Here is a 26708-nt window from a genome sequence, read left to right on the forward strand (position 1 = left end):
AATTAAATTTTGTATATGTTGTGAGCTGTAGGCATAGGTGTGTCCAATTATTCTATCTCTGTTTGTTGAAGACTGTATGTTCTCCACTGAATTACCATTGTGTCTTTGTGTAAAAATCAGTTGATCATCTTTATAAGTCTGTCTATGTAGTTTATTTTTTATTCTGTTCCATTGGTTCATATGTCTGTTCCTTTGGTTAATATCACACTGTCTTGACTACTATAGCATTATAGTATGTCTTAAAATTGGAAGTTTGAGTCCTTCGATTTTGTATTTTTTTCAGAATTGTTTTGGCTAGTCCAGTTTCCTTACTTTTACATATAAATTTTAGTGTCAGCTTGACTATCTATACAAAAAACTTGAACTAAAATTAAAATCTTAATTAGGATTATATTAAACACCTATCAATTTTGGGAGTATTGACATCTTAATTATACTGAATCTTCTGACCCATAAGCATAGTATGTATCTCTGTTTATTTAGGTCTTCCACAGCTTTTTCATCAATGTTTTATCAGTTTCAGCATATAGATATTATGTATGATTTGTTAGATATATATCTATTTACTTTTTTTGGAGTTATTGTGAATGATATTGTGTTTTTTATTTTGGTTTCCCAATTGTGCAATGCTAGTATATAGGAATATAATAGATGTTTGTCCATTGATCTTGTGTGCTGTGAACTTGATAAACTTACTCATTAGTTCTAGGAATTTTTGTAGATTCTGTATGTAGACAATCATGACATCTGCAAATAGAGATAATTTTACTTCTTCTTTTCCAATTAGAGTGACTTTTATTTCCTTTCTTAGCCCTATTTCATGTGTTAGGCGGAGAAGGCACTGGCAACCCATTCCAGTATTCTTGCCTGGAAAATCCCATGGATGGAAGAGCCCTGTAGGCTGCAGTCCATGGGGTTACTAAGAGTCCGGCATGACTGAGCGACTTCACTTTCAATTTTCACTTTCATGCATTGTAGAAGGAAATGGCAACCAACTTCAGTATTCTTGCCTGGAGAATCCCAGGGACAGAGGAGCCTAGTGTGCTGCCATCTATGGGGTCGCACAGAGTCGGACACGAATGAAGCGACTTAGTAGCAGCAGCAGCATGTGTTAGGACTTTCCTATGATGTGGAATGACAGTGATAGGAGAGATTATATAAAGTTGTGGTTAACAAAGGAAAGAACTACTGTTAAACAGTGAAAACTTATCAGATCAGTTTAAGTTGAAGGTCACAAATGTGTAGTCTCAGTTGTGCTATTTCTAATCAGTTTCAGTGAGTATTTATAACCAGTTATATTATTTTTGTAGTAGTTCTCAGCAGCCTGAGTATAGAAATGGAGAAGGCAGATTGGATCTAGAGTTTGGATTTTTGCTGGCTAAAGCAATGAAGTTAAGGAGAAAACAATATTGCCGAGAGAGAGGTTGAAGTGCTAAGGCTTGACAGAGAAGGAAGTAACACATGTAAAAAGTTTGTTTTTATTTGTATTTTGGTATAATTCCTTTCAGTGTTTCCCTACATATATAGATATATTTTAATACTTAAAAATTTTAAATTAAAATTAAAAATACTATTCTATAATGTTTTCAAGGTCCATCCCATGTTGTAGCATGCATTTCTTTGGTTGCCAAATGGCATTCCATTGTAGAGATATATCACATTTTGTTTATCTATTCATCAGCAGATGGTTATTAGTGTTGTTTCCATTTTTCGGGTATTATGAATAGTGCTGCTGTGAACATTCATGCAAGAGTTTTTTTTTTTTTTTCTTAACATATGATTTTCATTTTTCTTGGTTATATACAAAGAAGTGGAATTGTTGGGGCGTATGGTAGTTTTAGACATGAACAATGGACATGAACGTGGGCAAACTCTGGGAGATGGTGAGGGACAGAGAAGTCTGGCGTGCTGTGGTACATGGGGTCACAAAGAGTTGGACATGACTTGGCAACTGAATAATAATGGTAATTTTATGTTTAACATACTAAAGGACTTCCAAGCTGTTTTCTAAAGTGACTGCACTGTTCTGTACTGCCACCAGAAGTGTGTGAAGGTTCCAATGTCTCCAAATCCTCACCAACACTTGTTATTACCTGTCTTCTGGATTATAGCCATCCTCTGTTGTTGTTGTTTAGTCAGTAAGTCTTTAGCAACCCCATGGACTGTGATCCACCAGGCTTCTCTGTCCATGGGATTTCCCAGGCAAGAATACTGGACTAGGTTGCCATTTCCTTCTCCAGGGGAGCTTCCTGACCCAGAAGATGAACCTGTATCTCTTGCATTGGCAAGTGGATTCTTTACCACTGAGCCACCAGGAAATCCCATGGATGGAGGAACCTGGTGGGGTACGGTCCATAGAGTTGCAAAAGAGTCAGATATGACTTAGCGACTGAACAACAATGTCAATAGCCATTCTAGTGGCTATTAAACGGTATCTTGTTGTTTTGACTTGTATTCCTTAATAGGTAATGATGTTAAGCATCTTTTCATGTGCTTATTGTTCACTTGTATGTGGAGAAATGTCTATTCAAATCCCTTGCTCATTAAAATATGTACCATCTTTTTACCATAGAATTGTAAGAGCTCTTTATATTGATGGATTCTGCATACAAATCTCCTATCAAATATTTGATTTACACACGTTTTCTTCCAAAAGATCACATATTGTATGATTCCATGGAATCATGGATTATATGGAATGCCCAGAGTAGGCAAATCTATAGAGATAGAAAGTAGATTAGTGGATTCCTAATTCTCCAAGCCAGGCTTCAGCAATATGTGAACCATGAACTTCCAGATGTTCAAGCAGGTTTTAGAAAAGGCAGAGGCAGCATCAAATTGCCAACATCTGCTGGATCATGGAGAAAGGAAGAGAGTTTCAGGAAAACATCTATTTCTGCTTCATTGACTGCCAAAGCTTTTGACTGTGTGGATCACAATAAACTGTGGAAAATTCTGAAAGAGATGGGAATACCAGACCACCTGACCTGCCTCTTGAGAAACCTGTATGCAGGTCAGGAAGCAACAGTTAGAACTGGACGTGGAACAACAGACTGGTTCCAAATAGGAAAAGGAGTATGTCAAGGCTGTATATTGTCACCCTACTTATTTAACTTCTATGCAGAGTACATCATGAGGAACGCTGGGCTGGAAGAAGCACAAGCTGGAATGAAGTTTGCTGGGAGAAATATCAATCACCTCAGATATGCAGATGACACCACCCTTATGGCAGAAAGTGAAGAGGAACTCAAAAGCCTCTTGATGAAAGTGAAAGAGGAGAGTGAAAAGGTTGGCTTGAAGCTCAACATTCAGAAAACAAAGATCATGGCTTCTGGTCCCATCACTTCATGGGAAATAGATTGGGAAACAGTGGAAACAGTGTCAGACTTGATTTTCTTGGGCTCCAAAATCACTGCGGATGCTGATTGCAGTCATGAAATTAAAAGACGCTTACTCCTTAGAAGGAAAGTTATGACCAATCTAGATAGTATATTAAAAAGCATAGACATTACTTTGCCAACCAAGGTCTGTCTAGTCAAGGCTATGGTTTTTCCCGTGGTCATATATGGATGTGAGATTTGCACTGTGAAGAAAGCTGATTGCTGAAGAATTGATGCTTTTGAACTGTGGTGCTGGAGAAGACTCTTGAGAGTCCCTTGGACTGCAAGGAGATCCAACCAGTCCATTCTAGAGGAGATTGATCCTGGGTGTTCATTGGAAGGACTGATGCTAAAGCTGAAACTGCAATACTTTGGCCACCTCATGCGACGAGGTGACTCACTGGAAAAGATTCTGATGCTGGGAAGGATTGGGGGTGGGAGGAGAAAGGGATGACAGAGAATGAGATGGCTGGATGGCATCACTGATCTGCTGGACATGAGTTTGAGTGAACTCCGGGAGTTGGTCATGGACAGGGAGACCTGGCGTGCTGTGATTCATGGGGTCGCAAAGAGTCGGTCACGACTGAGTGACTGAACTGAACTGAACTGAGAGGTGGGAGTGGAGGAATGGGGAGTAACTGGCAATGAGTATGGGGTTTCTTTTGTAGGCAATGAAAATGTCCTAAAATTGATTGTGGTGATGGTTATATGACTGTAAATATCCAAAAAGCCACTGAATTGTATACTGTATTTGGTCAAATTTCATGGCATGTGAACTATATCTCAGTAAACTTTTCAGAATTAAATTGCACTCACACAGCTTTTCCACATAATCTTATGAATTATTCTTCAAAATAATTACTTTTGACAGTACATAATAGTTCACCACAATGATTTTGTCATTTATTTCACTACTCCTCTGTTGTTAGATATTTGTTTTCAATTTTCTGGTATTATAATAAATTGATGATGAATAGTCATGCAGATCTCTGATGACTTCATTAAAATTGAAATACATTTCTAAAATGTAGTTATCAGATAAAATTACATGAGACAGTTAAGGTTTTAATATATGTTATATATTTTGCCCTCAAAAAATTATCTGTGAATTTAACCTTACATTATCAGCTCCTGTTCTTGCCAACATTATAAAAATTGGCTTCTTTCGTAGACAAAAATTAGTATCTAGGGTTATTTTAATCTGCATTTCTTTCTACTGAAGTTGAGTGATTTTCATGTTTTTTTAATTTTTAATTTGCTGATTGTTCTCAACCTTTGAAGAATTTCTAACTGTTGTATTGTTCCTTCTCTTACTGATTTATAAGATCTTTGTAAATTGAGGATGCTAAATTGCGTGTGTTACAAAAAAAAAATTTGTGTTACATATTTTGCAAATGTTTCTCCAAATGTGAATTTTCATTTCAAAGAAAATATCATCGAGAATCAGTGCTTTTGTGTGTAAAAAGTTATGGCAATAATTTCTTTTTTATACATAAAAATTTGAGAAAAAATGAAAAAAATATGCTAGCATTTGTTAATCATAAGTTGTAAATAGAGTGTTATTCACTTTATCCTTTATACTTTAATTTTTAAAACTTTTCAAAAGAAAAACAAGAAAAACATGCATAAAATATCTAATAATTTAGAAATACATAACTTATTCAACCATTTTCCTATTGATAGACATTCAAGTTGTTTTCCATGTGGAGCTTTCACAAACATCACTGTAGTGATTATGTATATTTCTTAATATCTTGATAAACTTTGAAATGATTGTACCATTCTGCCTTCCTGTGTTCCCAAACACTTTTATATTATTATTAGAATATGACTCTGTTGTTTCTACAAAATTTATCAGTTAATTTATTTGAACAGGGTGCAATGGCAAAAGCATTGCTTAAAGGCAATTTTGCTTACCTAGAGAATCATATCAAAATGTATTTTATGGCTTCATATTTACCCAAGATATTATGAAAAAAGGGCATGGTCATATAAATTTTGAAAAAACTTATTCCACTTATGGGGATTCACAAAATTCCTTAGCATATTATCAGTCTTGACAAGTACTGCACTTAAAGACAAAGTGCCATTATCTGCATATAAGAAAATAAGTTCAGTCAAGTAACTTCAGGGGGCTACTATAATCCCCTCTTGGAGAATGACAAAATTTATTTGCATAATTCCTATGGTAAAGATAACTCTCTAATACGGATAAAGGGTTTCCTAAATTTATTTCACCAAATAGCTTTTTCCTGTTAACATCTATTAATATGTCAAAGAATATCCGTAGTAAAATTCTAAAATAAGAAAATTAAGGAGATAAACACCATGGATAACTGAAATCTAAGTACTAGTACCATATAAGTGTCAAACATTTCATTAGGACTTTGGATAAGAAGACAGATTTAATTCTTTCCTCTTTTAAACCTTTAATTATAAGTGAAGGTGCACAGTAAATACAATAAATCAGGTTTTTAAATGTAGTACTATAGTATAAAGGGCATAATCTGAAGTCAGACAGACCTCAGTTGCAACGTTTTTTATTTACATAGTAGCTAGATAGGTGGTTTAACTTCTTTGGACTTCAGGTTTCTCATTAAAATGGGGATAGTAACATTCACCTCAAAGAGTTGATGTGAGCATTAAATGAGATAACATATGTCAAGTACACAGCAAAGTGACTGGCATATAGAAAATCTTATGTAGCATCTATACTGGTTCACAGTAGGGTTCTGTAAGATAAAGAAGTGAAGACCTGAGAGCCAACAGATTGACGGCCTCTGAATAATTGCCAGATTTTTCATGGGAATAGAATTGGAGGCTTATCAGATTTGTTTCTAGCTCCACGGTATTTTTTTTTTTTACTAAAAATTTTCCTTTGATACTAAATTACATTGAGTTTATTTACCTGTGAATGTTGCAAAGAGAAGGCTGTTTAGCTTTTCATTAGGTGAAAGAGAATCCCATGTGTAAGACTGCCTACCACTGATGAACAAATTAATAGCATTTTGGGAGAGTGGGAATGTAGGGATTGTGCTTTTTGCTTGTTTATGGGTAAGAGTAGTTTGTTAACTGACATAATGGAGTCAGGCAAAAAAAACCTATTTGTAATCTTCTTCATTTCAGAGACCTGAAATGCACCAGGACAAGAAGGCAAAAACCCAAACTAGATGTTTGACTGTTTCTGAATACCCTGGAGTCTTTTAGGCAAAGTGAATAATGTGAGTTTGCAGGGAGTAAGGGCATCTTTTCAGTACACTACACAGGGAAATTATGTATAGAACTTCTGCTTATGTTAATAATAAAAGACAGAAGAATTTAACATCTTGTTTGCCTGGTGAGAACTTACTCCTTTTCTAGTTCAGCTCCCCAGACAGCTTCTTAGCAGTCCAGGTATTTCTCTATGTGCCTCCCTCAGAACACTGACCTGTTTGAGAGATGCAGGAGATGTAAAAGCTGCTATGTTTCTGTTTCCACGGCAAGAGATGATGATCCTTCTGGATAATCTGTAAGGTTGAAAAGTGACGGTAAACAAATGTCCTTTCTCTTCTATGGCTGGGTATTCATTCATTGGCATACATCTTTCTCAGGCAATCCCTGGAGGCAGCAGACATCTACAAATATCTAAAGACTGGTGTGCTGTCTACTGAAGCACTTGCAACCAGTCCATACATTCACATTTAAAGAGTAGTCAGCCTGCTGTACTATGCACTAAGATTATTTTATTTGTCAGCATTATCTGATCTATAACAGTGGCTAGTATTTGACTTAACTAGCTGTGATGACAGCTAAACATCATTTGGCTTTAATGAAATATTTGGGGCTTGCTACTAACAAAATTACTCTGTTTTGTTATTCCACTGGACATAACTGAGACAGCTGTTATAGCACTTCAGGTTTTGGTGTGTTTTTAAAAAGGAACGATATATCTAGAAAACAAGAGGCTTTGGAATCAACAAGCAACACCATTTACAGTAGAGATTTCTTGTTTCCAATCCCCAGCCTATTGAGGAGCAAGTTCAGTTCAGTCGTTCAGTGTGTCCAACACTTTGCCACCCCATGGACTGCAGCACACCAGGCTTCCCTGTCCATCACCAACTCTCAGAGCTTGCTCAAACTCATGTCCATCGAGTTGGTGATGCCATCCAACCATTTCATCCTCTGTTGTCCCATTATCCTCCTACACTCAATCTTTCCCAGCATCAGGGTCTTTTCCAATGAGTCAGTTCTTCGTGTCAGGTGGCCAAAGTATTGGAACTTTGCTTCAGCATCGGTGCTTCCAATGAATATTCAGGACTGATTTCCGTTAGGATTGACTAGTTGGATTTCCTTGCAGTCCAAGGGACTCTCAAGAGTCTTCTCCAACACCACTGTTCAAAAGCAGCAATTCTTCAGCACTCAGCTTTCTTTATAATCCAACTCTCACATCCAAACATAATTACTGGAAAAATTATAGCTTTGATAAACGGAACTTTGCCAGCAAAGTAATGTCTCTGCTGTTCAATATGCTGTCTAGGTTGGTCATAGCTTTACTTCAGAGGAGCAAGCATCTTTAAATTTCATGACTGCAGTCACCATCTGCAGTGATTTTGGAGCCCAAGAAAATAAAGTCTGTCACTGTTTCCATTGTTTCCCCATCTATTTGACATGAAGTGATGAGACATCTTAGAACGTGAAGTCACTACGAAGAAAACTAGTGGAGGTGATGGAATTCCAATTGAGCTATTTCAAATCTTGAAAGATGATGCTGTGAAAGTGCTGCATCAATAGGCCAGCAAATTTGGAACACTCAGCAGTGGTCACAGGACTGGCAAAGGTCAGTTTTCATTCCAATCCCAAAGAAAGGCAATGCCAAACAATGCTCAAACTACCGCACAATTGCACTCATCTCACATGCTAGTAAAGTCATGCTCAAAATTCTCCAAGCCAGGCTTCAGCAATATGTGAACCATGAGCTCCCAGATGTTCCAGCAAGTTTTAGAAAAGGCAGAGGCACCAGAGATCAAATTGCAAACATCCGCTGAATCATGGAGAAAGCAAGAGAGTTCCAGAAAAACATCTATTTCTGCTTCATTGACTATGCCAAAGCCTTTGACTGTGTGGATCACAATAAACTGTGGAACATTTTGAAAGAGATGGGAATACCAGACCACCTGACCTGCCTCTTGAGAAACCTGTATGCAGGTCAGGAAGCAAGAGATAGAACTGTACATGGAACAACAGACTGGTTCCAAATAGGAAAAGGAGTACGTCAAGGCTGTATAGTGTCACCCTGCTTATTTAACTTATATGCAGAGTACATCATGAGGAACGCTGGGCTGGAAGAAGCACAAGCTGGAATCAAGATTGCCGGGAGAAATATCAATCACCTCAGATATGCAGATAACACCACCTTTATGGCAGAAAGTGAAGAGGAACTCAAAAGCCTCTTGATGAAAGTGAAAGAGGAGAGTGAAAAGGTTGGTTTGAAGCTCACCATTCAGAAAACTAAGATCATGGCATCTGGTCCTAACACTTCATGGGAAATAGATGGGGAAACAGTGGAAACAGTGTCAGACTTTATATTGGGGGGCTCCAAAATCACTGCGGATGCTGATTGCAGCCATGAAATTAAAAGATGCTTGCTCCTTGGAAGGAAAGTTATGATCAACCTAGATTGTATATTAAAAAGCAGAGACATTACTTTGCCAACAAAGGTCCGTCTAGTCAAGGCTATGGTTTTTCCCGTGGTCATGTATGGATGTGAGAATTGGACTGTGAAGACAGCTGATCACCGAAGAATTGATCCTTTTGAACTGTGGTGCTGGAGAAGACTCTTGAGAGTCCCTTGGACTGCAAGCAGATCCAACCAGTCCATTCTAAAGGAGATCAATCCTGGGTGTTCATTGGAAGGACTGATGCTAAACCTGAAACTGCAATACTTTGGCCACCTCATGCGATGAGTTGACTCACTGGAAAAGTCTCTGATGCTGGGAGGCATTGGGGGCAGGGGGAGACGGGGACGACAGAGAATGAGATGGCTGGATGGCATCACCGACTCGATGGACATGAGTTTGAGTGAACTCTGGGAGTTGGTGATGGACAGGGAGGCCTGGCGTGCTGTGATTCATGGGGTCACAAAGAGTCGGTCACGACTGAGTGACTGAACTGAACTGAACTGAACTGATGAGACTGGATGCCATGATCTTAGTTTTCTGAATGTTGAGTTTTAAGCCAACTTTTTCACTCTCCTCTTTCATTTTCATCAAGATCTCTTTAGTTCCTCTTTGCTCTCTGCCATACGGGTGGTATCATCTACATATCTGAGGTTATTGATATTTTTCTTGGCAATCTTGATTCCAACTTGTGCTTCATCTCGCCCAGCATTACGCATGATGTACTCTGCATATAAGTTAAATAAGCAGGATGACAATATACAGCCCTGATGTACTCCTTTCTCAATTTGGAACCAGTCTGTTGTTCCACCTCCAGTTCTAACTGTTGCTTCTTGACCTGCGTACAGATGTCCCAGGAGGCAGGTAGGGTGGCCTGGTATCACCATCTCTTTAAGAATTTTACACAACTGTTGAAATAAATGAAACAGAGAGGAAAAAAGAAAAACAAATTAAAAGAAATGAGAACAATATTAGAGACCTCTGGGACAATGTTAAACGCTCCAACATTCGAATCATAGGAATACCAGAAGAAGAAGACAAAAAGAAAGACCATGAAACAATATTTGAGGAGATAATAGTTGAAAACTTCCCTAAAATAGGGAAAGAAATAATCACCCAAGTCCAAGAAACCCAGAGAGTCCCCAACAGGATAAACCCAAGGCGAAATACTCCTAGACACATATTAATCAAATTAACAAAGATCAAACACAAAGAACAAATATTAAAAGCAGCAAGGGAAAAACAGCAAATAACACACAAGGGGATTCCCATAAGGATAACAGCTGATCTTTCAACAGAAACTCTTCAGGCCAGGAGGGAATGGCAAGACATACTTAAAGTGATGAAAGAAAATAACCTACAGCCCGGACTACTGTACCCAGCAAGGATCTCATTCAAATATGAAGGAGAAATCAAAAGCTTTACAGACCAGCAAAAGCTGAGAGAATTCAGCATCACCAAACCAGCTCTCCAACAAATGCTAAAGGATTTTCTCAAGACAGGAAACACAGAAAGGGTGTATAAACTCGAACCCAAAGCAATAAAGAAAATGGCTTTGGGATCGTACTTATCAATAATTACCTTAAACGTAAATGGGTTGAATGCCCCAACCAAAAGACAAAGGCTGGCTGAATGGATACAAAAACAAGACCCCCATATATGTTGTCTGCAAGAGACCCACCTCAAAACGAGGGACACATACAGACTGAAAGTGAAGGGCTGGAAAAAGATATTCCATGCAAATAGAGACCAAAAGAAAGCAGGAGTAGCAATACTCATATCAGATAAAATAGACATTAAAACAAAGGCTGTGAAAAGAGACAAAGAAGGAAACTACATAATGATCAAAGGATCAATCCAAGAAGAAGATGTAACAATTATAAATATTTATGCACCCAACATAGGAGCACCGCAATATGTAAGACAATTACTAACAAGTATGAAAGGGGAAATTAACAATAATGCAATAATAGTGGGAGATTTTAATACCCCACTTACATCTATGGATAGATCAACTAAACAGAAAATTAACAAGGAAACACAATCTTTAAATGATACAATAGACCAGTTAGACCTAATAGATCTCTATAGGACATTTCACCCCAAAACAATGAATTTCACCTTTTTCTCAAGTGCACATGGAACCTTTTCCAGGATAGATCACATCCTGGGCCATAAATCTAGCCTTGGTAAGTTCAAAAAAGTTGAAATCATTCCATGCATCTTTTCTGACCACAATGCAGTAAACTTAGATCTCAATTATGGGAGAAAAACTATTAAACATGCCAACATATGGAGGCTGAATAACACGCTGCTGAACAACGAACAAATCATAGAAGAAATCAAAAGAGAAATCAAAATATGCATAGAAATGAATGAAAATGAAAACACAACAACCCAAAACCTCTGGGACACTGGAAAAGCAGTGCTAAGGGGGAAGTTCATAGCAATACAGGCACACCTCAAGAAACAAGAAAAAAGTCAACTAAATAACCTAACTCTACATCTAAAGCAACTAGAAAAGGAAGAAATGAAGAACCCCAGGGTCAGTAGAAGGAAAGAAATTGTAAAAATTAGGGCAGAGATAAATGCAAAAGAAACAAAAGAGACTATAGCAAAAATCAACAAAGCCAAAAGCTGGTTCTTTGAGAAGGTAAATAAAATTGACAAACCACTAGCCAGACTTATCAAGAAACAAAGGGAGAAGAACCAAATCAATAAAATTAGAAATGAAAATGGAGAGATCACAACTGACAACACAGAAATACAAAGGATTATTAGAGAATACTATCAGGAATTATATGGCAATAAAATGAATAACCTGGAAGAAATGGACAAATTCCTAGAAAAATACAACTTCCCAAAACTGAACCAGGAAGAAATAGAAAATCTGAACAGACCCATCACAAGCACGGAAATTGAAACTGTAATCAAAAATCTCCCAGCAAACAAAAGCCCAGGTCCAGACAGCTTCACAGCTGAATTCTACCAAAAATTTAGAGAAGAGCTAACACCTATTCTACTCAAACTCTTCCAGAAAATTGCTGAGGAAGGGAAACTTCCAAACTCATTCTATGAGGCCACCATCACCCTAATCCCAAAACCTGGTAAAGACCCCACAAAAAAAGAAAACTACAGGCCAATATCACTGATGAACATAGATGCAAAAATCCTTAACAAAATTCTAGCAATCAGAATCCAACAGCATATTAAGAAGATCATACATCATGACCAAGTGGGCTTTATCCCAGGAATGCAAGGATTCTTCAATATCCGCAAATCAGTCAACGTAATACACCACATTAACAAACTGAAAAATAAAAATCATATGATTATTTCAATAGATGCAGAGAAAGCCTTCGACAAAATTCAACATCCATTTATGATAAAAACCCTCCAGAAAGTGGGAATAGAAGGGACATACCTCAACATAATAAAAGCTATATATGACAAACCCACAGCAAACATTATCCTCAATGGTGAAAAACTGAAAGCATTTTCCCTAAAGTCAGGAACAAGACAAGGGTGCCCACTCTCACCACTACTATTCAACATAGTTCTGGAAGTTTTGGCTACAGCAATCAGAGCAGAAAAAGACATAAAAGGAATACAAATTGGAAAAGAAGAAATAAAACTTTCACTGTTCGCTGATGACATGATCCTCTACACAGAAAACCCTAGAGACTCTACCAGAAAACTACTAGAGCTAATCAATGATTACAGTAACGTTGCAGGATATAAAATCAACACACAGAAATCCCTTGCATTCCTATACACTAATAATGAGAAAATAGAAAGAAAAATTAAGGAAACTATTCCATTCACTGTTGCAACGAAAAGAATTAAATACTTAGGAATATATCTACCTAAAGAAACAAAAGACTTGTACATAGAAAACTATAAAACACTACTGAAAGCAATCAAAGAGGACACTAATAGATGGAGAAATATACCATGTTCATGGATTGGAAGAATAAATATTGTAAAAATGAGTATACTACCCAAAGTAATTTATACATTCAATGCAATCCCTATCAAGCTACCAAAGATATTTTTCACAGAACTAGAACAAATAATCTCACAATTTGTATGGAAATACAAAAAACCTCGAATAGCCAAAGCAATCTTGAGGAAGAAAAATGGAACTGGGGGAATTAACCTGCCGGACTTCAGGCTCTACTACAAAGCCACAGTCATCAAGACAGTATGGTACTGGCATAAAGACAGAAATATAGATCAATGGAACAAAATAGAAAGCCCAGAGATAAATCCAAGCATCTATGGTCACCTCATCTTTGACAAAGGAGGCAAGAATATAAAATGGAGAAAAGACAGTCTCTTTAACAAGTGGTGCTGGGAAAACTGGTCAGCCACTTGTAAAAGAATGAAACTAGAACACTTCCTAACACCATACACCAAAATAAACTCAAAATGGATTAGAGAGCTAAATGTAAGACCAGAAACTATAAAACTCCTAGAGGAGAACGTAGGCAAAACCTCTCCGACATAAATCACAGCAGGATCCTGCAAGACCCACCTCCCAGAATATTGGAAATAAAAGCAAAAATAAACAAATGGGACCTAATTAAAATCAAAAGCTTCTGCACAGCAAAGGAAACTATAAGTAAGGTGAAAAGACAGCCTTCAGAATGGGAGAAAATAATAGCAAATGAAGCAACTGATAAAGGATTAATCTCCAAATTATACAAGCAGCTCCTGCAGCTGAATTCCAGAAAAATAAATGACCCAATCAAAAAATGGGCCAAAGAACTAAACAGACATTTCTCCAAAGAAGACATACAGATGGCTAACAAACACATGAAAAAATGCTCAACATCCCTCATAATCAGAGAGATGCAAATCAAAACCACAATGAGATACCATTTCACACCAGTCAGAATGGCTGCTATCCAAAAGTCTACATGCAATAAATGCTGGAGAGGATGTGGAGAGAAAGGAACCCTCTTACACTGTTGGTGGGAATGCAAACTAGTACAGCCACTATGGAGAACAGTATGGAGATTCCTCAAAAAATTGGAAATAGAACTGCCATATGATCCAGCAATCGCACTCCTGGGCATACACACCGAGGAAACCAGAATTGAAAGAGACACGTGTACTCCAATGTTCATTGTAGCACTGTTTATAATAGCCAGGACATGGAAGCAACCTAGATGTCCATCTGCAGACGAATGGATAAGAAAGCTTTGGTACATATACACAATGGAGTATTATTCAGCCATTAAAAAGAATACATTTGAATCAGTTCTAATGAGGTGGATGAAACTGCAGCCTATTATACAGAGTGAAGTAAGCCAGAAAGAAAAACACCAATACAGTATACTAACACATATATATGGAATTTAGAAAGATGCAAATGATAACCCTGTATACGAGACAGCAAAAGAGACACAGATGTATAAAACAGTCTTTGGGACTCTATGGGAGAGGGTGAGGGTGGGATGATTTGGGAGAATGGCATTGAAACACGTATTTTGTCATATGTGAAACGAATCACTAGTTCAGGGTCAATGCATGTTATAGGATGCTCGGGGCTGGCATGTGGGGATGACCCAGAGGGAGGATAAAGGGAGGAGGGTGGTAGGAGGGGGGTTCAGGAGGGGGAACTTATGTAAACCCGGGGCAAATTCATATCAATGTATGGCAAAACCAACCAATATAATATTGTAAAAAAAAAAAAAAAAAAGAATTTACACAGTTCGTTGTGATCCACACAGTCAAAGGCTTTAGCATAGTCAATACAGCAGAAGTAGATGTTTTTCTGGAACTCTCTTGCTTTTTGTATGATCCAACAAATGTTGGCAATTTGATCTCTGGAGCCAACTTGTGGAGCAAGATGGCGGAGTAGAAGGACATGCACTCATCTTCTCCTGTGAGCACTCCAAAGTTGCAACTTGCTGCTGAACAACCATCAATAGGAGAAAGTTGGATCTCACCAAAAAATGACACCCCACATCCAAGCGCAAAGGAGAAAGCCAAGCAAGACTGTAGGAGGGGCAAAATGATGCTTAGAATCAAACTCAATACATGCCAGAGATGCTCAGAGGCCTCAAACAAAACCTTGTGTGCACCAGGACTCAGAGACCCCACAGAGACTGAGCCAGACCTGCCTTTGAGTGTTTGACTGTCTCCTGTGGAGGCGTGGGACAGCAGTGGCCTGCTTCAGGGGCATGGGCTCTGGGCAGTAGACCTGGGTCACACAGCCTGTGGCATAAGCTCTCTTGGAGTAGGTCGCCATTAATCCCAACATAAAGCCACTGAGCAGACAACCCACAAACTGCAGAACAATTATAGCAAATAAATTCTCGTATTGTTAATAAAGTTTTAGGATCCACAACATATTTCCCAACCTGGGGATCTAGCAAAGGGACTGAGAACCCCCAGGAATTTGACTTTGTTGGCCGGTGGGATTTGATTACAGAACTTACACAGGACTGGGAAAACAGACTCTGGGTGGGCACAAACAAAACCTTGTGCATACCAGGACTCAGGAGAAAAGAGCAGTGACCCCACAAGAGACTGGCCCAGACTTGCCTGTGAGTGTCCAGGAGTGTCCAATAGACGTGTGGGTCGACAGTGGCCTGCTGCAGGGTCAGGGGCACTGAATAAAACAGTGCATGAACAAGACCTTTTAGAGGAGGTTGCCCTATTCTTCATTATCCCTAATAGTTTGGTCTCAGATCAAACAACAAGGAGAGAAGACAGTCCCACCCTTCAACAGAAAATTTGATTAAAGATTTACTGAGAATGGACCCACCCATGAACAAGCCCCAGTTTCCTCCACTGTCAGTCTCTCCCATCAGGAAGCTTCCGTAAGACTCTTATCTTTATCAGAGGGAAGACAGGATGAAAATCACAGTCACAGAAAAGTAATCAAACTGATCACATGGACCACAACCTTGTCTAACTCAATGAAAATATGAGCCACGCCGTGTAGGGCCACTCAAGATGGATGGGTCATAGTGGAGAGTTCTGACAAAACGTGGTCCACTGGAGAAGGGAATGGCAAGCCACTTCAGTATTCTTGCCTTGAGAACCCCATGAACAGTATGAAAAGGCAAAAAGATATGACACTGAAAGATGAACTCCCCAGGTCTATAGATGCCCAATATGTTACTGGAGAAGAGTGGAGAAATAACTCCAGAAATAATGAAGAGACAGAACCAAAGCGAAAACAACGCCCAGTTGTGGATGTGACTGGTGATGGAAGTAAAGTCTGATGCTGTAAAGAGCAATATTGCATAGGAACCTGGAATGTTAGGTCCATGAATCAAGGTAAATTGGAAGTGGTCAAACAGTAGATGCTAAGAGTGAACATCGACATTTTAGGAATCAATGAACTAAAATGTACTGGAATGAGTGAGTTTAATTCAGGCGACCATTATATCTACTATTGTGGGCAAGAATCCCTTAGAAAAAATGGAGTAATCCTCATAGTCAACAAAAGAGTCTGAAATGCAATACTTGGATGCGGTCTTAAAAACGACTGAATGATCTGTGTTCATTTCCAAGGCAAACCATTTAATATCACGGTAATCCAAGTCTATGCCCCAACCACTAATGCTGAAAAAACTGAAGTTGAATGGGTCTATGAAGACCTACAAGACCTTCTAGAATTAACACCAAAGATGTCCTTTTCATCATAGGGGACTGGAATGCAAAAGTAGGAAGTAAAGAGATACTTGGAGTAACAGGCAAGTTTGGCCTTGGAGTAGAAATTGAAGCAGGGCAAAAGCTAACAGAGTTTTGCCAAGAGAATGCACTGGTCATAGCAAACACCCTCTTCCAACAACACAAGAGAAGACTCTATACATGGGCATCATCAGATGGTCAATAGCAAAATCAGATTGATTTTATTCTTTGCAGCCAAAGATGGAGAAGTTCTATACAGTCAGCAAAATCAAGACTGGGAACTGACATGTCCTTATTGCAAAATTCAGATTTAAATTGAAGAAAGTAGGGAAAACCACTAGACCATTCAGTTATGACCTAAATAAAATCCCACAGTGGAAGTGACAAATAGATTCAAGGGATTTGATCTGATAGACAGAGTGCCTGAAGAACTTTGGGTGGAGGTTCGTGACATTGTACAGGAGGCAGTGATCAAGACCATCCCCAAGAAAAAGAAATGATAAAAGGCAAAATGGTTGTCTGAGAAGGCCTTACAAATAGCTGAGGAAAGAAGATAAGTGAAAGGCAAAGCAGAAAAGGAAAGATATACCCATTTGAATGCAGAATTCCAAAGAATAGCAAGGAGAGATAAGAAAGCCTTCCTAAGTGATCAATGCAAAGAAATAGAGGAAAACAAGAGAATGGGAAAGACTAGAGATCTCTTCTAGAAAATTAGAGATACCAAGGTAACATTTCATGCAAAGATGGGCACAAAAAGGTACAGAAATGGTATGGACCTAACAGAAACAGAAAATATTAAGAAGAAGTGGGAAAAATACACAGAAGAACTTTATAAAAAAGATTTTCATGAACCAGATAACCATGATCGTGTGATCAGGTGATCACTCACCCAGAGCCAGATATCCTGGAATGCGAACTAGTGGTCCTTAGGAAGCATCACTAAGAACAAAGCTCGTGGAGGTGATGGAATTCCAGTTCAGCTATTTCAAATCCTAAAAGATGATGGTGTGCTACACTCAATATGCCAGCAAATTTGTAAAACTCTGCAGTGATCACAGGACTGGAAAAGATCAGTTTTCACTCCAATCCCAAAGAAAGGCAATGTCAAGGAATGTTCCAACTACTGCACAATTGGAATCATCTCACACATTAGCAAAGTAATGCGCAAAATTCTCCAATCCAGGCTTAAATAGTACGTGTACTGAGAACTTCCAGATGTTCAAGCTGAATTTAGAAAAGGCAGAATAACCAGAGGTCAAATTGCCAACATCTGTTTGATCATTTGAGGAGCAAATTATACTCTGAATCAGCTTGCTTAATGTACAGATAATCACTTTCTTTACATTCCCTGCATAATAATGTACTTGGCACTTTGAGATTAAAAGAAAGTCGACAGTGGTTGTCCCTTACAGTCCCTTACAGTTCTCTTTTATGAACTCAATGTGCCTTCATAGTGCTCCCATAAGTGTAAGGTCTGGGTCCCAGAAAATAGAGGACAGTCAGCGTGGGTTACCCTTGCCACAGTAGGATGGCAACTTCTCATGCCACTAAATTAACCAGGCAGATTCTAAAGACAAGTCTGCTTTCTTCCAGGAAGAGTGGAACAGTAAAATGTGGCTCAGCTAATGTCTGTCTTTGGAATCATGTCTCTATGGTGGGCAAAGCATTCTGTCTTATTTGGATTCCCAGACCTAGGGTACTCTTGTCTGTAAGTCTGCACATAAAGCAGTTGTATTGACCCAGCTCTTCAGTGAAGGATATACAGATAATTACTCATGTTTGCCAAACACCTCCAAACAGAAAAAGAGGCAGCAAGTGCTTGAGCATACATGTCATCTTACCTATACATTTCTATCAAGAAAGCAATTGATCAACGTAAAAGGCAGTTCTGGAACTTTAATGCACTATTTGCCTTGATGTTTCTTTCTGATGGTTGGCTGTCTCAGAACTTTGTAGGTATGGTTTGGCTGTCTCAGAACTTTGAATGTATGGTTTGGCAGTGTACCTTTTCAGACATTGGCTTTTAGTATTCTGCTAGATGGGTTTCTTTTACTATTTACCATTGCAATCCACACTTGATTTGGCCAGAGCAATTCCTTCCTGCAATCATTTGAATTAAAATCAGGCTTCCAGACACTGAAACTTGAGCTGGAAAACTCAAATATCAACTTCCTCCATAGTTTCACTCCCATAGGAGATTAAGCTAAGGCTGCAAAGGGTCATCGCCAGGTGAGGACTAAATTGAAAGAATGCAGATACTTCAAAAACTAGGCTCTGCATAAGAGAAGACAAATGCAGAATTTAGGAAAATAATTTACTTTCTCCTCCTATCATCTACACCTATACTGCTTTCACTACCCCTACCTGCTCTTTCTGTAGTGATTTTACCGTTATTCAATAAATGTTTACTTGAACAAAGAATGATGTCATTTTCGATTTAGTGTATGCTGGCCCAGCTGTTTCTCTTCCTGCCTCATATGAGATCTCTTCCCTTCCTTTAAAACCCTATGTTCCCACATAAACCTCTGATACTATGGGAAGTGACCACAAGAGTATATGTATACTTTTTCGTACCCATTGGTTTTCAGAGATTGGGCAGAGTAAGGAAATGGACATAATGTGACGTCTCTAAGAACTTAGGTTGAGTTATGACTGCTTAATTGCCTTATAAGTGACTTTATGTAAGTGACTCACTAGCTTCGACTTTTTCATCTGTAAAATAGGGCAATACTCTCTCATTCACTGTATTTTCTAAGGCTCTTCCCTGAATTATGAGTGTCCTCAAAGGTTTTATTATTTACCCTCTGAGTTTATCTTCCATTCATTTCCTTGTCCACTTGAATTCATGGAAACGTTGCTTTTGTGTGCCTGTTTAGTTGCTTCAGTCATGTCCGTCTCTGTGTGACCCAATGGACTGTAGACCATCAGGCTCCTCTGTCCATGGAATTTCCCAGGCAAGAATACTGGAGTGGGTTTCCATGCGCTCCTCCAGGGAACCTTCCCAAGCCACAGATCAAACCCATGTCTCATATGTCTCCTGAATTGGTAGGTGTGTTCTTTACCGCTGGTGCCACCTTCAGTACAGTTCAGTCGCTCAGTTGTATCCGACGCTTTGCGACCCCATGAATCACAGCATGCCGGGCCTCCCTGTCCATCACCAGCTCACGGAGTTCACTCAAACTCATGTCCATCGAGTCGGTGATGCCATCCAGCCATCTCATTCTCTGTCGTCCCCTTCTCCTCCCACCCCCAATTCTTCCCAGCATCAGAGTCTTTTCCAGTGAGTCAACTCATCGCATGAGGTGGCCAAAGTATTGGAGTTTCAGCTTTAGCATCAGTCCTTCCAATGATCACCCAGGATTGATCTTTAGAATGGACTGGTTGGATCTCCTTGCAGTCCAAGGGACTCTCGAGAGTCTTCTCCAACACCACAGTTCAAAAGCATCAATTCTTCGGCGATCAGCTTTCTTCACAGTCCAACTCTCACATCCATACATGACCACCAAAAAACCATAGCCTTGACTAGACAGACCTTTGTTGGCAAAGTAATGTCCATGCTTTTTAATATACTATCTATGTTGGTCATAACTTTCCTTCCAAGGAGTAAGCGTCTTTTAATTTCATGGCTGCAATCACCATCTGCAGTGATTTTGGAGCCCAAAAAAATAAAGTCTGACACTGTTTCCACAGTTCCCCTTCTATTTCCCATGAAGTGATGGGACCAGATGCCATGATCTTAGTTTTCTTAATGTTGAGCTTCAAGCCAACCTTTTCACTCTCCTCTTTCACTTTCATCAAGAGGCTTTTGAGTTCCTCTTCACTTTCTGCCATAAGGGTGGTGTCATCTGCATATCTGAGGTGATTGATATTTCTCCCGGCAATCTTGATTCCAGCTTGTGCTTCTTCCAGCCCAGCGTTCCTCATGATGTACTCTGCATATAAGTTAAATATCCAGGGTTACATTATACAGCCTTGACGTACTTCTTTTCCTATTTGGAACCAGTCTGTTGTTCCATGTCCAGTTCTAACTGTTGCTTCCTGACCTGCATACAGGTTTCTCAAGAGGCAGGTCAGGTGGTCTGGTATTCCCATCTCTTTCAGAATTTTCCACAGTTTATTGTGATCCACACAGTCAAAGGCTTTGGCATAGTCAATGAAGCAGAAATAGATGTTTTTCTGGAACTCTCTTGCTTTCTCCATGATCCAGCGGATGTTTGCAATTTGATCTCTGGTGCCTCTGCCTTTTCTAAAACCTGCTTGCACATCTGGGAGTTCACGGTTCACATATTGCTGAGGCCTGGCTTGGAGAATTTTGAGCATGATTTTATTAGCATGTGAGATGAGTGCAATTGTGCGGTAGTGTGAACATTCTTTGGCATTGCCTTTCTTTGGGATTGGAATGAAGACTGATCTTTTCCAGTCCTGTGGCCACTGCTGAGTTTTCCAAATTTGCTGGCATATTGAGTGCAGCACTTTCACAGCATCGTCTTTCAGGATTTGAAATAGCTCAACTGGAATTCCATCACTTCCACTAGCTTTGCTCGTAGTGATGCTTTCTAAGGCCCACTTGACTTCACATTCCAAGATGTCTGGCTCTAGGTGAGTGATCACGCTGTCATGATCATCTTTGTCATGACGATCTTTTTTGTACAGTTCTTCTGTGTATTCTTGCCACCTCTTCTTAATATCTTCTGCTTCTCTTAGGTCCATACCATTTCTGTCCTTTATCGAGCCCATCTTTGCATGAAATGTTCTCTTGGTATCTCTAATTCTTTTGAAGAGATCTCTTGCTTTTTCTTTTCTGTTGTTTTCCTCTATTTCTTTGCATTGATCGCTGAGGAAGGCTTTCTTATCTCTCCTTGCTATTCTTTGGAACTCTGCATTCAGATGCTTATATCTTTCCTTTTCTCCTTTGCTTTTCACGTCTCTTCTTTTCACAGCTATTTGTAAGCCCTCACCAGACAGCCATTTTGCTTTTTTCCTTTTCTTTTCCATGGGGATGGTCTTGGTCCCTGTCCCCTGTACAATGTCACGAACCTCCATCCATAGTTCATCAGGCACTCTATCTATCAGATCTAGTCCCTTAAATCTATTTCTCACTTCCACTCTATATTCATAAGGGATTTGATTTAGATAATACCTGAATGGTCTAGTGGTTTTCCCTACTTTCTTCAATTTAAGTCTGAATTTGGCAATAAGGAGTTCATGATCTGAGCCACAGTCAGCTCCCAGTCTTGTTTTTGCTAACTCTATATAGTTTCCCCATCTTTGGCTGCAAAGAATATAATCAATCTGATTTCGATGTTGACCATCTGGTGATGTCCATGTGTAGAGTCTTCTCTTGTGTTGTTGGAAGTGGGTGTTTGCTATGACCAGTGCGTTCTCTTGGCAAAACTCTATTAGCCTTTGCCCTGCTTCATTCCCTGCTCCAAGGCCAAATTTGCCTGTTACTCCAGGTGTTTCTTGACTTCCTACATTTGCATTCCAGTCCCCTATAATGATAAGGACATGTTTTTTGGGTGTTAATTCTAAAAGGTCTTGTAGGTCTTCATAGAACCATTCAACTTCAGCTTCTTCAGCGTTACTGGTTGAGGCATAGGCTTGGATTACTCTAATATTGAATGGCTTGCCGTGGAAACGAACGGAAATCACGTGAGTGCCACCTTAGGTGATGTCAAATTTTATAGTTGTTTTATATCTTTATATATAATTTTATATCTTCTTTCCCTAGCTTTATTCTCTCCCTTGATTATCCCCTACACCACTCATGGATTTAACAACCATCTCTATATGACTGACTCCCAGTTCTTTAGTCACTTGAACTATTTCAGTTATTTAAAATGTCTCCTGGCTTTAATCTTTCCTCTCGATTTCTAGTATCACCCCACTCCCGAAGCCACTGTGACACAGACTCAACTATCTGTCGCTTTTTTCTGTTTTGTGTCTCTGCATACCTGCGAGGGATTTCCCTGATAGCTCATTTGGTAAAGAATCTGCCTGCAATTCAGGAGACCCTGGTTCAATTCCCGGGTTGGGAAGATCTGATGGAGACCGGAAAGGCTACCCACTCCAGTATTCTGGCCTGGTGAATTCCTTGGACTGTATAGTCCATGGGGTCGCAAAGAGTCAGACATGACTGAGCGACTTTCACTTTCATTTTCAGCATAATAGTGAGAGAGCTTGTCCTTAGGTAGGTTGATAAAGAGACCAGGGCCCTCGAGGAGGAGGACGGGACAAATGAATTTTTTTTTATATTCCTTTGTCTTCAGCACATGTTTTTTCTTAAGCTCTGAGTTGTTATGGCAATGATCTATTTATTCTAAGACTAACTTTCTTTAAGCCCAGAGCTAATGATTATACAAGTAAACAACTCATCATACTCTAGGGTATGTTTTTCCTTAAACTCTGTACTACTGATTATATAACAACAATGTACATTGCTTGAGGACACTTTGCTCCTTCTTAACAAGAACTTTCTGACTAATCCTGTTATCTTAAAATGTATGCTGTGGGAGTGGGTCTGGTAAGATCTTTACAACCTTGAGATATTCTTTTGTAACCAATTCAAAACGTATATAAAGCCCCACCCAAATTAGTGAGCAGGGTACTGTCTGCCTGCTTCTGATGTCTATGTCAGAAGCTTTCTCTATCCTTTTTTCACTGTAATAAATCTTTTGCCACATGAAACTCTGAGTGACTGAAGCCACGTCTTTGGTCCCAAAGTGAATTTCTGTCTTTTGGAGATCACAAATCTGACACCGTTCACCATAAGCTTTCGCTAGTATCTGAGCAATCCTAAAATTTATCTTTCATTAGTATCACTCAAGGTTATAAAATTAATATCTGTTTCATACTGTAGCAAATCTACAAAGCTCACTACCATTCTTGCCATATATTACTTCTCTAACATTATTGCTCATAACCCACAATGCCCACCCAGTATATAGGAATGGATGGCTACCTCAGCATTCTTACCACATTCAAGTCACACTTCTTACATGGAATGTCATTTCCTTCTTCCTAGCATCGACAGACTGTTTCCAAATCGGGAAAGGAGTACATCAAGGGTGTATATTGTCACCCTGATTATTTAACTTATATGCAGAGTACATCATGAGAAATGCTGGACTGGATGAAGCTACAAGCTAGAATCAAGATTGCTGGGAGAAATATCAATAACCTCAGATATGCAGATGACACCACCCCTATGGCAGAAAGTGAAGAAGAACTAAAGAGCCTCTTGATGAATGTGAAAAAGCTAAAAGCTCAACATTCAGAAAACTAAGATCATGGCATTCAGTCCTATCACTTCATGGCAAATAGATGGGGTAACAGTGGTAGACTTTATTTTCTGGGGGGCTCCCAAATCACTGTAGATGTTGACTGTAGCCATGAAATTAAAAGATGCTTACTCCTTGGAAGAAAAGTTATGACCAACCTAGACAGCATATTAAAAAGCAGAGACATTACTTTGCCAATCAAGGTCTGTCTAGTCAAGGTTATGGTTTTTCCAGTGGTCATGTATGGATGTGAGAGTTGGACTATAAAGAAAGCTGAGTCCCAAAGAATTGCTGCTTTTGAACTGCAAGGTTGGAGAAGACTCTTGAGAGTCCCTTGGACTGCAAGGAGATCCAACCAGCCCATCCTAAAGGAAATCAGTCCTGAATATTCATTGGAAGGACTGATGATGAAGCTGAAACTCCAATACTTTGGCCACCTAATGCGAAGAAGTGACTCACTTGAAAAGACCCTGATGCTGGGAAAGATTGAAGGCAGGAGAAGGGGACGACAGAGGATGAGATGGTTGGATGGCATCACCGACTCGATAGAGATGAGTTTGAGTAAACTCCAGGAGTTGGTGATGGACAGGTAAACCTGATGTGCTGCAGTCGATGGGGTCACAAAGAGTCAGACACAACTGAGTGACTGAACTGCACTCAGTGAACTAAACAGGGGCTCTGTATCAACCTAGAAGGGTTGGATGGTGAGGGAGATGGGAGGGAGTTTCAGGAGGGAAGGGACATATGTACATCTGTGGCTGGTCCATGTTGATGTTTGACAGAAAATAACAAAATTGTGTAAAGCAATTATCCTTCAATTAAAATATACATATATTTATAAAAAAATTCACTCATTCTGTTCCATTTCAGTTCACTGATTCCTAAAATGTCAGTATTCACTCTTGCCATCTCCTGTTTGAACATTTCCAATTTACCTTGATTCATGGACCTAACATTCCAGGTTCCTATAGCATTAGACTTCACTTCTATCAACAGTCCCCTCCACATCTAGGTGCTGTTTTTTGGTTTGGCTCAGCCTCTTCATTCTTTTTGGAGCTATTTCTTCACCATTTTCCAGTAACTTATTGGGAAGCTACCGATCTCGGGAGTTCATTTTTCATTGTCATATCATTTTGCCTTTTTATACGGTTCATGGTGTTCTCAAGGCAAGAATACTGAAGTGGTTTGCCATTCTCTTCTCTAGTGGACCACGTTTTGTTAGAACTCTCCACAATGACCTGTCTCTCTTGGGTGTCTCTACGTTTCATGGCTGAAAAAGATGGCAGAGTAGAAGGACGTGCACTTATCTTCTCCTGTGAGAACTCCAAAACTGCAACTCGCTGTTGAACAACCATCAACAGGAGAATGTTGGCACCAAAAAGAGATACCCCACATCCAAGAGCAAAGGAGAAGCTCCAACAAGACGCTAAGAGGGGGAAAATAGCATTTAGAATCAAACCCTGTACCGGCCAGAGATGCTCGGCGGGCTCAAATAAAACCTTGTGCATATCATGACACAGAGACCCCACAGGAAACTGAGCTGGACCTGCCTTTGAGTGTTTGAGTGTCTCCTGTGGAGGAGAAGATCAGCAGTGACCTTCTGCAGGGCATGGGCTCTGGCCGCACCAGACCTGGGAGACACTGCATGTGGCATAAATCCTCTCGGAGGAGGTCACCATTAGCCCCACCATAGAGTCACGGAGCAGATGACCCACAAACTGGAGAACAATTATATCAAAGAAGTTCTCGCACTTCAGCACCCATCCTTCCAGTGAATATTCAGGGTTGATCTTCCTTAAGATTGACTGGTTTGATCTCCTTGCTGTCCAAGAGACTTTCAGAAATCTTCTCCAGCACGACAGTTTGAAGGCATCAATTCTTTGGTGTTCTGCCTTCTTTATGGTCCAGCTCTCATAACTGTATGTGACCACTAGGAACATCATAGCTTTGACTATATGGACCTTTGTCGGCAATGTAATGCTTCTGCTTTTCAACACTCTGTCTAGGTTTGTCACTGCTTTCCTTCCAAGAAGCAATCATCTGATTTCAGGGCTGCGACCACCATCCACAGTGATTTTGGAGCCCAAGAAGAGGAAATATGTCACTGTTTCTACCTTTTCCCCTTCTATTTGCCATGTAGTAATGGGGCTGGATGTCATGATTTTTTAAAAAATATTTAATCTTGAGTCAGCTCTTTCACTCTCCTCCTTCACCCTCATAAAGAGGCTCTTTTAGTTCCTCTTCACTTTCTCCCATTAGAGTGGTGTCATCCGCATATCTGAGGTTGTTGATGTTTCTCCTGCCTATCTTGATTCCAGCTTGTAATTCATCCAGCATTTCTCATTATGTGCTCAGTGTATAGGTTAAACAAACAGGGTGACAGTAGACAGCCCTGTCGTACTCCTTTCTCAATCTCGAACCAGTCAGTTGTTCAATACAGGGTTCTAACTATTGCTTCTTGACCCACATACAGGTTTCTCAGGAGACAGGTACGATGACCTGGTATTTCATTCTTTCTAAGAGTTTTCCACAGTTTGTCATGATCCACATAGTCAAAGGCTTTAGCATAGTTGATGAAACAGAGATAGATGTTTTTTCTGAAATTCCCTTGTTTTCTCTATAATCCAGTGAATGTTGGCAAGTTGATCTCTAGGTCCTCTTCCTTTTCTAAACCCAGCTTGGACATATGGAAGTTCTTGGCTTGCATAATGCTGAAGCATAATGCTGAAGCTTAGCATGCA

General features: G+C 39.5%; 1 protein-coding gene across 1 annotated transcript in view; it reads right to left on the minus strand.

Moving 5' to 3' along the window:
* Positions 1 to 26708, minus strand: part of ZDHHC15 (zDHHC palmitoyltransferase 15) — a 203696-nt gene that overhangs the window by 14089 nt on the left and 162899 nt on the right. Inside the window, exon 11 of the mRNA XM_055437898.2 lies at positions 6808 to 6886. Coding sequence (XP_055293873.1) covers positions 6840 to 6886 — 47 coding nt within the window. The 3' untranslated portion in view covers positions 6808 to 6839. The remainder of the gene's footprint in view (positions 1 to 6807; positions 6887 to 26708) is intronic.

Source organism: Moschus berezovskii, chromosome X (assembly GCF_049115385.1).
Source record: "Moschus berezovskii isolate FMDL1 chromosome X, NW_MosBer_1.0, whole genome shotgun sequence".
NCBI classification, from domain to species: Eukaryota; Metazoa; Chordata; class Mammalia; order Artiodactyla; family Moschidae; genus Moschus; species Moschus berezovskii.